Source organism: Barbatula barbatula (assembly GCF_947034865.1).
Source record: "Barbatula barbatula genome assembly, chromosome: 20".
Taxonomy (NCBI): domain Eukaryota; kingdom Metazoa; phylum Chordata; class Actinopteri; order Cypriniformes; family Nemacheilidae; genus Barbatula; species Barbatula barbatula.
The window spans coordinates 10,749,773-10,764,678 of NC_136783.1; the positions used below are offsets into that span (position 1 = coordinate 10,749,773).

Here is a 14,906-nt window from a genome sequence, read left to right on the forward strand (position 1 = left end):
GTACTTGTTTACTTGTACAAACACATTTTAGGATGTTAATGCAACCTGTCTCTCGTAATTTAAGATTGTCATTACATCACATCTCTGGCCAACATTCCAGTAGAGTAGGTGGCGGATATGCTCCTCAAACGTAAGTTGCCACCCGCCATGGAAAATGAACAGAAGAAGAATTACGTCACATGATCACCTCAATATGGCGTACGACGGCCGGATCACATTCATATTACATCCATTCTAGGAAAATGATACCTACTCATTGAGTATGCAATTTCGGATTCAGCCGGAGTATGTGTGAATCGGGCGTTAAACAGCATGAGTGCTTGATGACGCACTACAAAGATACTAAAAGCTGATTGGCTTCTTAAATCATTTTTGATAATGTGCTCGAGAAGGTATTTGAATTATACTTCCTTGTGCCCTTTTATAAATCCTGAAAACAAGAGCATCAATTCACATAGAAACACTGACAAGGCAGAAACACGCTATATTGTGACGTCATTTGAATATAGAGAGGGACTCAAATGTTGACTGGTTAAAATACTTTATAATACATTAAAACGCTGTTTATTGTGTTACATATACAACAAAAAGCTCAATAATTTTTTTGTCATACATCCTCTTACCCTGAACTTGTGTAACTAAGGAACTTAAAATGATAGATCTTTCTCCTTAGCTCTGACTACTAATAAACAAGTTTATTGAGATGCTAACAGTATACCAACATATTTAAATTAAGTTCTGCATCTAATACAAAGTAGATTAAGCACAATTATTTAAATTCTTAAAAACTTTGAAAGTCGATTAAACATTTTTTGTCCAGTTCACAAAGATGTGAGCCACCAACAATAAACCTTTGATCGTGAATCACAAAAGCCACATGCATATGCAGCAGGACACAAAAATAACAAGTATGCTTCCTGTAGCTCAGTGGTTAGCACATGATGCTAGTAACGCCAAGGTCAAAGGTTCAAACTCAGGGACTGCACATACTTAGGAGCAAAATGTATAGTAATGTAAATGTAAGTCGCTTTGGATAAATGCATAAATATAACACAACATAGACACAATTATTTACATTCATTCTCTGATATTAGACACGCAGCATGACATAATTTTTATCATTTAATTCTGTAACATTCCAATTTTTGTTTAATTACATTTTCTCACCTTGAAATACAATCCAAATAAATGTTTACATATTGTAGTCCACCAAACTCCACAATATATCCTTTTATCTCACAATACTTTAATTTGGCTTTTATGTAATGCCATGCACTATGAACAAACTCCTCAATCCGATGAATTTATAGGTGTTCATGTCCTCATAACAAAATTTACAGAATGATAAATCAAATATTATATAACCAAATGGAAATGGAATGCTCATCTCAGATACATTTGTACCACCAAACAATACCTGACTGCTCAAGACAACTGATTTTCTTATACATTTACATTTATGCATGTATTTCTGTTCACAAAATAATTTTCAATTAAATAAAAATGTCATGCCAACTGATTTATTTGTAAATAAGGACAATAATGTCCAGTCATCTGGCTTGACTGATCCTGAATAAAATATTTTTTTGCATTTAACATTATCTCAGCGAACATGTTCTATTGAAAGAAACCCATATTAGAATCACAAAACAACCAATTTATTACACAAAAAATAATCAACATCAAGAATCTTCAGTTCACTATTTATAGTCTAGACAGTGAGCTTGCACAGAGAGACATTAGAGCCATTTGAGAAGATCCAGAAAGCTGGATACACAGGCTTAGAGAAAGGAAACACAAAGGTGTGAAAGGGAAAAGCCCTGTCTTTCACGTTATAGAATGTTGCACTTCCCTCATCACAATCCAGCAGGATGCCCACACGGCTGGGGTTTGGATTCTCCAACACGGTCTCAATGCTGTTGTGCCATGCAGAAAGCCTCACGTTAAACCATTCCACACACCAGGATTCTGCATTACGACCCAAACGACTGGATGGGCCCTTTCGGTCGATTTTGCCATATGCAAGCCCCAATCCACAGAAGTTGTTGCTGCTCATTTTGATTTCCCAGTAATGGCGCCCCTGAGAGAAGCCCTTTGTGCAGAGCACCTGAGAGCAAACAGAAAAGCGAGTATGAATGTCCGGATAGTTGGTGGGCTCATCTGTGACTGAGGCTTTGGTGTCATTTTCAGAGAGCACAATCCGCTTGTGAGCAGTTTTGACATCAAAATTGAGGATGGTTCCATCTATAAAGAAAAAACGTAAGCACATATGTGAAATAATGAATATAGTTTAAAAATTTGTAAACTGAAATAGATTTAACTCACATTTAAGGAGGTCATTCCTTTTAACAAATTCACCCCCAACCAATGAAGCAGCAGGAACTGATACATCTGTAAAGAAAGAAAGAAAAAGTAAAAAGCATTTAGTTACAATTCATGTACTTCTCTAAAAGAATAAAAGATTAAGCAATTGTACTAATATTATTCTTTTTATTAAAATAATATGAATTATCTTAACTCAATGCTTACGTTTTTCAAGTTTAAGTCCATTTAATAGAACTATTGGGCCAGTGCTGCCTTGTCACTACATCTTAAAGTCCCAGTGAAGAAAATTACAATATTTTTTTTTCATGTAAGTGTTTCTTATAAATATCTTAACAGTGTGGGTCATTCAGATTTTGAAATTCATGTTTTATCAATTAAAATCTGACTTCCGGTTACATCTTGGGCAGGGTTTCCGATAAAAGTCACGACCTGTTCAGACCGCCAGAAACTAGCAGCAACTGAGTGACGTGATCTCATTCATTTTACTGGAGAACCGGTGACTTTCGGGCGACGGTGACCGTTGGCGACAGGAAGTGGCGGTATCCAGTGACAGGAGTCAAGCGAATTATTAAACTTTATGCAAATGATAAGCGACTACCAATAGGAGGAAAGCAGTGGAGCTCACGTCATCAGTCTCTTGTCAGTTACTGGAAGGTTTTTCAAACTGTTACTAGGACAATCAAAGATATGTTCGCCTTCAAAATATCTTATATACACAGCGACAAAGTCTCTGGCTATCTGAACGAGGCGTCAGTCTGCTGCCAAGTCCATTTCAAAATGCAATGCCCGTTTTAATACATCTAATCAATTCATAGTGGGAAAACACGTAATCCATCAGAAAATAACAAAAATATTTCAACTGTTGGTTCACAGGGACTTTAAAATGATTCTATGTGTAAATGTATTTCCCTGTCTTTTAATCTTAAGAATACATGGTTTTGTGTCATATAATAACATTATTATTATTGAAAATATTGTAAGTAATGTTATTATTTTAAACTGTATTAATTTGACTAAAGTCAAGAACCTGCAGTTCAATTCTGAAAAAACAGAAGTACTTATCTCAGCCCCTACTGGTGTTTTCCCTAAAGTGATGAAATGTCTTGGTCCCTTATCGTTCTGTAAACTACCATCCTGAATGTAGGTGTCCATATGGGACAAGCTTTCAGCCTTGATCTATATGTGAATTATTTGGTTTAAAATTGTTTTTATCAATTGGGAAACATTGAGAAATTGAGGCCAGTTGTGACCACTGTGCAGATGGAAATGATTATACATGCTTTTATTTCCTCCCACCTAGATTATTGCAACTCTCTTTTTACTTATGTTAGAAACGCTTAGTAGTGGTTCAAAATTATGCTGCCAAACTTTAACCTAAGTCATCAAAGAGATCTCATGTAACACCAATTTTAATTTCCTTACATTGGCTTCCTGTTAAATTTAGAATTCAATAAAAAATCCTGGTGATGGTGTTCTGAGCACTGCATGGTCAAGCCCCGAATACATATAAGAGATGTTGCAACCCCATAACTCCAGCAGGTCCTGAGATTCTCAAATCTGATCCTGCTAGTTGTTCCACGTTCTAGATTGAAGACAAGATGTGATAGTGCCTTCGAAGTAGTTGCACCTAAGCTGTGGAATGCTCTTCCATTGAATTTAAGATCTGTGGACTCTGTGGACCTATTTAAAAGGCAGCTGAAAACTTGTTTAAACTTGCTTTTGTCTAAACTGTTTTTACCTTTGTTCTATTTTTCTCATTTTTATGTAAAGCACTTTGTGACACTGCTCTTGAAAGGTGCTATGGAAATAAATATTACTCAATATTATTATTGTAAATTGTCAAGTTAAATATGCCACAGATGTATTACGTCTTTCATTTTACAGCACAATTTAATACAGCAGTAGTTGCCATGATATCCAAAGATAATAAAATGAATACCAATTCAATATTAAAATGAACAATAAAAAGGATATTATAGAAAAACACAAGGCAAGCACCCAGGAGTGTACAGCTGCTGAAAAGGTCTGATCACCCCTAAGGTCTTATCTAGAACTAGATAAAAAGCTGTTGAGAAATACTGATCAGAAGACCTCAGACACACAGATTGTCATTTCAGTAATGCAACAATGTTGGCTCCAAACCATCTAATGATACATTTCTATGCAGAAATAAACCGGCAACCACTAGAGCGAAAATAAACGGGTATGATTTGCTCATGCTTACTTGGACCTGCCTGCAATGGATCCAAATCTTTCTGATCAACTCCTGAATAAAGATGATTACAGTAATCAAGTCGTGAAAAAATGAAGGCATGAATGATGTTAAAAGAAATAAAGCTGCCACCATAAAAAGGGAAACAAACATTAATATTAAAGCCTTCAAAAATCAAAAGTCTGCCATGTTTCATCATAATTCCTCATAAAAATTCCTTAAACTCCAGAATAAAATCGATATTTGATTTGGGTGGTTGATACACCAATACGCAAGACTGAAAGAATTCAAATGAAAATTGAACGAAGATCACTACACGGTTATTGTGGCCAAAATAATTCACAGTAATAATACTATCACAATTTCTATCTTCATGTTTTTTAAACATTGTGACCCTTCAACAAACATTCTGTTACATTACAAATATATAATTAATCACATATACTGCATAGTGGTCTAATTATCAGGTGTAAAATAATGAATTTAAGAAAAAGCTTACTGTTGGGATTTTGTTCTTTCCGATCCTTTTTCTCTTTACACTCTTTTCGCTCTCCCTGATCTTTCGGGTCTTTATTAACACGACTCTTGCCTGATAGGAAAAGAATGACAGAAAAAGAGATATGAATAAGATAAATTAAGGACAAATAAAGCAAAATTATAAGATATGTGTTGTTAGTTATAATAAAATGATCATAATAAAATGATCTGTAACATACTGTGTGGATCTTTCTTTTGACCTCCTGGAGCTCTGGCTCTGAGAGGAGCTCCTGGACTAGGAGACCTCATATGTCTGGGTAGCATTAAGGCTTCAAAATATTAGGAGAAAAAATGAATGAAGAAAAAAAAATGAATGAAGAAAAACAGATACGTTAATGTATGGCGCACAGGATGTTATTTTAAAGTCATGAACTACCGACCATAAAAAGTGCTATACAGTAACGCCATTATTGAATGGCACTGTCAAAGCAACACCGTGTCTACACATAATTCAACCAGCGCAACACGACACAACACTAATGGGTTAGTCGCGTCACATTCAGTGTGGACAAAATATACTAAAGCGTTCTTTTGTCTTTTGACGCGTCATATCGCGCCGCGTCTGGTGTAGACGCGGTGTAAAGATGTACAAAAGTTAAAACTTACTCATTTGTTGACCGAAATTTGGTTGATTGAAATTTGGTTGATTGAAATTTGGTTGACCGAAATGTGGTTGACCGAAATGTGGTTGACTGAGATTTGGTTGAGCTGTAGGAATTTCACTGGGTCCTGAGGATTTGTTTTCAAGAGAATAAGAAAATTAGTTCACACTCAAACATACATTTGTAAAACTGGACTCAAAATGAGGCAACATAATCATTTGTATGTATTTTGATTTAAACAGTGTATTCAGATATAGAGGGTGTGTATTGACATCACATTCTCATGCGAACATTCTGGAACACGCCCCCGAGTGGTTATAATAGCAGCAAAACCACCAGTACAACTGACAATAATCAGCTTAAACTTAATTTAGTTGGATGACAATAATCCTTACAACATGCCAAACAACCAGTGGTCAGTGGACGTTGGCATGCGGCCAGACATTGCTTTTCCCACATACAGGTATATGCATACCTTATTTTGACTCCTTATCCTGAAATTTTAGCAGTCTATCGTGTAGTCTAACAAATTTTCATCATTTTAGATGTGTTTTCACGGTCTCCACGCTGTACGCTAATGCCACCGCTCAGTCTATTTGTCACTCAGTTACTCCAGATGAAGTCATGTGCATACCCTCTATTGGCTACCTCCGAAAGCTTTAAAGTGCTGTGTTCAGAAGCTGCATTCCAAGGCAGGGCAAAATCCAATGTTTGCTTTACTTTCAGTCTCCGGGAATACCTTTATCTGGGTGATATTTGAAGGCAGCATGTATCCTTCGCTGCCTTCAATAACCCACAATGCTAAGCGTGCATGAGAAAGGTAAATAGTCGAGCAGGGTCATGCTCGATAAAACTAAACGGCGGCAGAGAAACTGGCAGGAGCACAGTGTTGTGTAAATTTGAAGTTGAACTTTCCCTTTCAATAATTTTTGATTGCATTTCTAGTGAGAAATTTGTACTGGAGTTTTCAAATATGTGATTGGTTATTGCACATATTCTTCCTCCAAAGTCATTGCCTTACTGTGTAGCAAAGCAACAATTCACTCGCGTAAGCTTTCGGAAGCAGCTACTGTGTATGTTTTCATTTATGCCCCAGATTTCAAAACTGATTACTTGAAAAGACAATCTTACCAATGTGAAAAACTGGTTCCCTAAACCCTGTAAAGCATTTTGATGTTATAACACTATGAATGCAAAGACTATGAGTGGCACTGCAGTATACTGTACCAACTGCAATCTATCATGAAACATGCATCACAACATAGACAAGATTCTACACAAACACACCTGCTTGAAGTAAAGGAATTCTTTTCTCTGCTGGTAGCTGCAGTAGTTTAGTGATCCATTCCTTTAGTACAACCGCAGATGAGTGATGAGCTATTACTTCTTGACTATCAACATTAATGCGAGGATTATAGGGCTCAAAATTAGCCACTGATGGCAAATCAATAGAGGCCTGTAACAGAAAACAAGGAAACTTGACATCCGACAAGTTGCACAAGTGTTTTCACACAGTATCCAGGACAGAATATGTTAAATTCACATTCGCTATTAGTACCTTATTTTACAGTCTACATATACATACGTGTGTAACTGTGTAGTTACAAGGCACCAGTCCTCAATCTAAATTGAGTTAAATAAGAACTTTACTCGTATCACCTTTAGGAAGTTAAATGAGTGTGACTGGTCCAGCAAAATGTTGATCTCAGATTTGGTCCTGCTCATCTTCTCGATGTTCTCGTTGAATTTCTTCATCAAGGAAGACAGTTTACTCTGGCCCTTCTCCTGTTCCTTGTCAATGGCTTGCATGGCCTCCTTCTCATCTCTGTCAATCATTTCTCTGATCTTTTTGTATTCTCCCTCGAGAGTACGTTTGCGGGTTAGAGCCAAGTCCTGAAAAAGCAAAAAACTAAAAGTATACAAGGGGGGCACAATATAAACTATATTATAAACAAAATATTTTTAATACAATGAAAGGGAATTAGGACTAGGGCTGTCAACCTTTAAAATGATTATAAAATACTGTGAAGCTGCTTTAAGCACACAAGTCCATACAACATGTGCATAATAATGCAAGTCTTACAAATCCCTATAATTCAATTTATCTTACAGTAAGAAAAGTATTAAATTAATATTGTAAGACATTATGAAAGATAATAATTCCTGTTTGGTGATTCATCCCAACAGAAAGTAATATGGCTTTGACGTAAGGTTCAGTAAATAATGACAGAATTGTATTTTTGGAGGAACTATTAGATTAAGAAACACCTGACATATGTGTCACGATAAGAGAACCAAATGCTTTATCCAATGCAACAACAAGGCTCATTATAACTATCTGTCAACCCATCACTTTGGCATTATCCATGCCATGGTCTTCTAAAGAAAAACAAACAATTAGATATAGGCTTGTGTGAAAAGACTTTAACCCGCTAGCAAGCACACGCCTGTTTACTATTTGATGACATAACACCTGTCCAAATACTGTAAAACAGGTGACACCCTTAGGTTTAAGATAGCACAGGCTGAATTCATGGCCAGACTTATTCTACCAAGGACGCTGAAATGAAAATGTCAACCTTTAATTTGTTTTGTTGCTCCTTCATCTGCGAGACGACCTGCTGATTCTTGTCTATTTTGTCATCGAGAGTGTTCATCTTGTCCAAGAAGCCAGTCTAAAAAGGCAAAACACATACATCTTATCTTGGCCGACTGTAATCTGTCGTTGATAAATGTTTATTGTGGTAACTGCCTGAACATGTAAATACCTTTTGTTTGTGGCGCTGTTCATCTGTGCTGGTGAACTCACAGCCCTTATGATCAGACTGTAGGCAAGAGCTACAGATACAGCACTGGTGACGAGTGCAGTAAAACTCCATGAGTTTGCTGTGATCGGGACAGAGACGGTCCAGCAGATCGGGAAGCGGGTCAGAGAGCTGATGCGACCGGAATACGGCATTGTCCCGGTGAGGCCTGATGTGATCCTCACAGTAAGACGCCATACACGTCAGACAAGTTTTGACAGCTTCGGCCTGCATGCATGTATCGCATTTAATCTGCTCTGTATCCTCCATTTGTTCCTCAACATGTTCCCTTGCTGGTTCAGAGAAACCCGCCTTCACTTTATAAGCGTCCACGACTGCGCTGAGGACCGTGTTCTTCTTCAGCCCGGGTTTACTGGTGAACGGCATGCGGCAATGAGGACAAAACATCGAGGTTGTCCTGCCCGTCCATGTCGCTTCGAGGCAGTTGGCGCAGAAACTGTGTCCGCAGATCAAACTCACCGGGTTCTCGAATAAACCCAAACAGATGCTGCATGTCAAATCGTCCTCGAGACTCAATAGGGACATGTTTTCGGCCATGACGACAACGAGTATAGAGATCGTTCACACACAGACAGCTTCGCTGAGGAAAAACGAAACTAAACTGGGTGTATGAGGAAACGAAACTTGCGCAGTGACTTGCCAGAGCACTGACGTCACTTTCACGCCGGGGCACGCCCCCCTTGAGAGCAGGGCACGTTATGGTGGTTAAGCCATAGACATGATATTATGGGTAACATTACTTTATCAAGTTTAAAAGCGATATTGATGTTACTTGCACCTTTTGTGACAGTTGCCCTGAAACTGAGGTTCACACGCACTGCACATTTGTAAGACCATTTTGGCAAAATGTGATCTTATCACAAGAAACATTGATGACCAATTTATGTTGTTATGGAAACATATTTTTTTGGTCTTTGGGAGAACGGTAGAATCAGGCATAGCCAGGTTAATATAATTCATTTTATTCTTTTTATGGAAAAATGTTATGTTCACAAATGTACATTTTCCTGTAAAAACCCTGTTTTACTTCATTCAATAAAGAAACTGAGCTTTATATTGATTCACTCCGATTTTCTATGAAGCAAAAAGCAATTAAAACATTGAACATTTGTAAATGCTTTAATATCTTCATGTAAATGAACAATAGCCCCCTAATGTGCAAATCTTTATTATATATATGTTGTATTTCATTGTATACACGAATGTTTGTAAATAATAATATAAATGATTAAATAAACACCAGAGTAGCTGTTTCACTGCCCCTCTCCTATTGCGTTGGTCTTTGACTGCTCAGTCAGTGCAAGTGCAAGAAACAGGAGTGACTGATTCGATCACAAGACTAAGGAGAGCATCTATTCTTCACTTTTTGGAGAGACGACAAACGTTAATGGGAATGTTTGCCATACGGTAGTCTACTGCAAAATATTTTTATAGTCCATTCCCACTGTATTATATTCTCCCATAATGTATTCTGTATTTATTCTAACTGTATATCCTTGCACTTGCTAATTGCACTTCTGGTTAGACCTAAACTACATTTCGTTACACTGTACTTGTACATGTGTAATGACGATAAAGTTGAATCTAATCTAATCTTCTGTATTAATTACATTCCAGCTGCAGTAAGAAGAGGCTACAAACGATCTGCCACCGGCTGGATCTTCACATGCGACAAATTGATTTTGGAAAATGTTTTACCAAAAACGGTTACGGACTGCAGCTTTGGATTCATATTATTACATTAACTAGAAACAAACATAAACAAGTATATCACACATTACACTGAATATTTTGGTTGTTTTTGCTGTAGCCTCCTAGTGGCCTCCCCATTCAAATTTTCTGGGCCACTGGTACCCTCTAGTTAGGTCGTTTAGGCTACATGCTAACAGTTAAATTAATTGAACATGAGGCGATTTGCACAAGTAGCTATACCTTAAACAAAAGTATGTTTCAATTTATTCATATAGCTTTGTCCTGCGGGGTAGCCAATCACGTCACAGTGTATTTTGACAAACAAAATTGCCATCCAATCACAACTCCTTATCAACTTTGAAGCCATTTGGTTATGGCGTTTGCTTAACGTCTCCAGCATCATTGATGCGGTTTAAATGTATCGTGGAGAATCGAAAAACGTCGAAGAAAATGATTTTTATATGTATTTATTAAGGGCTGATTTCCATTATACAATTAGTAAGTAGCGTAAAAATCTCACGAATAACAATTTAAGTTCGGTTACTATGAACATGACTGAAATATATTACCGTTTAATAGTCGTTTTTACTTTTCACAGTATAATGATAGCAATCATTTGTTTTCATCATAATCAACAGATGTTGAGATCCATACTGAACAAACGTTTAAATTGACAATTTAATTTGATTTTAGTGTAGAAGAATTAACATTTGCTACAGGCCAGTGTTGCCCATGCGTCTCCGAAGTTCAGGACCAAAGAAGTCCCTGTTCAGATATGTATTTTTGTCATTGTAGATATTGTATATAACTGAAGTCTGTGCTTCAGTTCGCTACTCTAGTGCTATCAGAAATGTCGGAAGTGCTGCATACTTCCTTCAATTATTTCCTTCAGAGAACAACATAAAGTTCTCCGTCATTACATAACACAACTGCTAGTCAGAGAGGTACATGAGAGGACCTATGAGAGAACAGGGGTAAGGGTTTTCTTAACTTCTTTAATCTTTTTCTTTCTATCTCTCTGAGTTTCTGGTCTTGCTTTTCAACTGTCATGATTTTTATCTGGTGATATTGTGGCTTGTTGATTACTTCTCTCTTCCAAACGATATGGTTAGAGGCTTTAAGATAATGGCCTCAGAAAATAGTTTTCAGGATTAGTGAAAAAGTTGGGTTACATTTTCAAGTTGTTTCCCCCCAAAGTCAAGTATGAAAAACGAATGATTTGTATAAAATTCATGCCTCGTTTAATTTTAGTGTGTTTTCAAAACAACCAGACCTGCGCGCCAACAAAGTCAGCATTTTTCTATAAACTTGTTTTTATTATTTGATGTTGAATGATTATTTGTGGGATTTTTGTGCATTTATTCTATCATTTAAAACGCAAAGTTTCCTGACAGCATTCAGATTTACAGACTCACCTGCAATTTGAAGGCTTAGCACTAGATGGCATAGTAATTCAAAAAGCTTTGTCCCCAAGAGTCCTCAAGATCGCTTTAGTGTAGCTGTCTAAAAAAATCATAGCACCTAAAAGAGAGCAAGTTCCAGAAAGGTTTAAATAAAATACTTTAACAAGTTTCTAATGCAGATTAGGAAAATACTTTTAGTTTATTTATTTAATTTAATTTTATATTTCTTTTGATGACCGATGTTAACAGCAGTCCAAACTGAGACTTTATCAAAACAATATTCTTTATAATGAGTTGCACCTCGTAAATAATCACAATAAATTAACTTTACCAAAAAGGAATACTTTTAATAATGATTATTATTAATTTAGTCTTGAAGCCCATCGAGCTGATTCTCTTCATTTTTACGGTATGACAACAGTAACAAGAAAAGTACCAAAAAAGGTTTCGCCATTTTTGTTACAGTCCCGAGAACCCGAATCTGATGCTATTTAAACCCCTGTTTTAAGAGTATACGTAAGGGGATTGTTCACCCAATGAGAAAATGATGTCATGAATTAATCAACCTCAAGTTGTTCCAAAAATCTAGTTTTATGTAAAAAGAAAAAGACAGATATTTGGAAAAATGTTAGCAACTGAGATTTCTGGGGCACCATAGGCTACAGTACCATTAAAATGGTTGTCAAAGGTGCCCCCGCTGTTTGCTTTCCTAAAATCTTCAAAATATGATCTTTTGTTTAACAGAACAAAACAAATATACAATAATTCTTTCTAGTCAATGGTGCCCCAAAAATCTCAGTTGTTGACATTCTTCCAAATGTAATTTTCTGTGTTCAACAGAACAAAGATTTATACACATTTGGAACAACGTGAGGGTCAGTAAATTTCATATTTGGGCTCAATATCCTTTTAACAGATCTGTTCACTTTCCAGAGAATTAGACTGGCTGTCACTGCCAGAAGTTGTGTGTCTGTGTGTATTGATATACAGATACTTATTGACTAATTTTAAGCATGACAGAGCAAGTGAGTCTATTGTGCCTGCGACTCTTGTTTCACCAGCAGCCATCTGAAACATTTTGAGCACACAGGCTTATACTCCGAGTTAACACGTCTCTGGAGCTCATGGTGCTCCTCACAAACAGGCTTAAACAATAGAACATCTGCAGAAAACTAAACTGTCACTGACAGGTACAGTCGCCTGCTGGGAACGAAATCATTGGTTAGTCTAAAGAGAACGAAGACAATTGAAGGTAGGCAGAGTTTTAGTGAACCTCTGAGATTCGGGTAAAGAGATTAGGTTTGGTTTAGAAAGGGGGAGCCATTTTCTTTAAATTGGAGTTGTTAGTTAAATGTTTTCTTTCATACTTTATAAAGTGATTTATTGTGTGTGTGCGTGCAAACTGTCGTGACATCGTAATAAATAGAAATACTTTTGTAAACACACAGAAATGAAACTTCTAGCCTAAAGACAACAAGGCGTTCCATCATTTTACTTTTAAGTCTTGTTTTTTTTATCAAACTTTGAGTCTCTGAAAACAGCTACGATTGCTTGGCTGTTACAATGTCCCCTTCGAGAAATCTAATGACATTCCCTCTGATTTTATAAAATTAAAAATTAATCCATTCTAGTTTATCACAAAAACAGACAATTCTCTGCTGTTGGGAAATTTTCAGATTCTCCAGGTGTAACAGGAGGCTGTGTGAATTGTCGTGTTGACCTCTTGATCTGTATTTGGTTGACCCTCACCGTGTCGAATAGGAGCCCACAGTCTTTCTGGTGCCAGTGTTAACAGCTACGATACCAAATCCCAAGCCAGCAGACAGCAAAGCTGTATCCCATTAGCACTTAGCACACAGGGGGTTGTAGTGGCTCCATTATGCTTTATAATTGGATGTCAGTGACTTTAGAGCCAACAGTTGTACCATGGTGTAGGCTTGGGTATAGACAGTATGTCCCTACCACTGTGTGTGGGTCAAGTGGGAGAATATTGTGTTAGAAGCACAGAGGTCATGTATTCGATTTGCAGGGAACACAGTATATACACTTTAGGATCACTTGACTGAAATGTATTTTGTGATTTTAAGAATAATTTGTTCTGAAGTCATTTGCTGTTATATTTAGACAAAAAATGAACATAATAACTTTTGTTATTAAAACAACAATTGTATTTAATAAATTCGTTTTTGAAATGGATGATATTAACTAATAATGAGAACAAGACCACCAGTAATAGCCCAGCATAGATGGGAACTAGCTTAAAAAGCATCTCAGTGTGAGAGCTGAAGAAACTGGACGTTTTTATCAGCAAATTCAAGGCAAATAGTTGCTGCTATGAAGACACTAAAGTATAGCATAGCTTTGATTTGTTTTACGCTCTGAAATCACACAAAATGTTGTCCTTACCCAGACACATCTTTGTGTTATTTCGGCGACTACATAAAAATGTGTTAAAAAGCTTAACACCAACTTTTTGAGAGTTATTTTTAGAGTTATAACAATTCTCATCATGACATAACTGTTTTGAGTTTTTTACAATGTAGAAACAATTATAAAAAGGAATGAATAAGCAATCTTTTTAATAAACTTTTTAACAGTAGTCTACATTGAATAGACTCGCTTGCACGTTTTGTCTCAAGTCTGCTCAGTTACATCCGGCGCACGTAGCGTTCATAGTGAACAATGACGTTTTCACTTAAGATGCACATAGGATTACGGTCAACGTGTCTAAAAAACAAAGTAAACTTTACACTTACTTGAGACTTGATCACAGAGGGACTCAAAATGCTGACCTGTAGCTTTGTCAGCTAGCTGGTTATAAGCATTCTCCCAAATATCTTTCTCTGTGATCATCAGAACAAAGAAATGTATACAGATTTTAAACAACTCGAAGATGAGTAAATGATTACAGAAATTTCATTTTTAGGTCCTTTAAGGAAGTGAATAAACAACTTTGGACATTAGTTTGGTAACAATGAACCGGACCTTTCTCCCATGTATCCACAAGTTTCCTACTCCCCATGATGCTTTGCGTGAAACATGGGAGAAACTTCCGGTCCATTGTTACCAAACTAATTTCTGCTGTATTTCAAGTCATTCGTCAATAGCAGAATGTGAACTTACACACTAACAGCACGTATAAACTACATTACCATTCTGTCCACGACTTTATAGAGGACAGTAAACCAATGAGCAATTAGAAAATTATGGAGGGTTTTCAGTTTCTTTACATGATGTCGATTGTGTGCTATTTAAAGATGTGGTAAATATACAGTATATATTTTTGTATTTGAAAGCGAACTGCATGTGT

At 36.6% G+C, this 14,906-nt stretch overlaps 1 protein-coding gene across 4 annotated transcripts; it reads right to left on the bottom strand.

Annotated features, from left to right (window-relative positions):
• Nucleotides 1-674: 674 nt before the first annotated feature.
• On the bottom strand, nucleotides 675-9,548 carry trim25 (tripartite motif containing 25). Of its 4 annotated transcripts, XM_079482817.1 has the most exons (11): nucleotides 8,445-9,548; nucleotides 8,256-8,351; nucleotides 7,336-7,569; nucleotides 6,964-7,132; nucleotides 6,808-6,834; nucleotides 5,681-5,803; nucleotides 5,254-5,343; nucleotides 5,037-5,126; nucleotides 4,550-4,591; nucleotides 2,326-2,391; nucleotides 675-2,244 (listed from the first exon to the last, which is right to left on the bottom strand). In XM_079482817.1, the coding sequence occupies exons 1-11, from the start codon at nucleotides 9,036-9,038 to the stop codon at nucleotides 1,712-1,714; spliced, it is 2,064 nt and encodes a 687-aa protein (XP_079338943.1). In that variant the 5' UTR covers nucleotides 9,039-9,548; the 3' UTR covers nucleotides 675-1,711. The 4 variants fall into 4 exon arrangements, with proteins under 4 accessions (XP_079338943.1, XP_079338944.1, XP_079338945.1 ...); XM_079482818.1 differs by lacking the exon at nucleotides 6,808-6,834; XM_079482819.1 differs by lacking the exon at nucleotides 4,550-4,591.
• Between the last annotated feature and the right edge of the window lie 5,358 nt (nucleotides 9,549-14,906).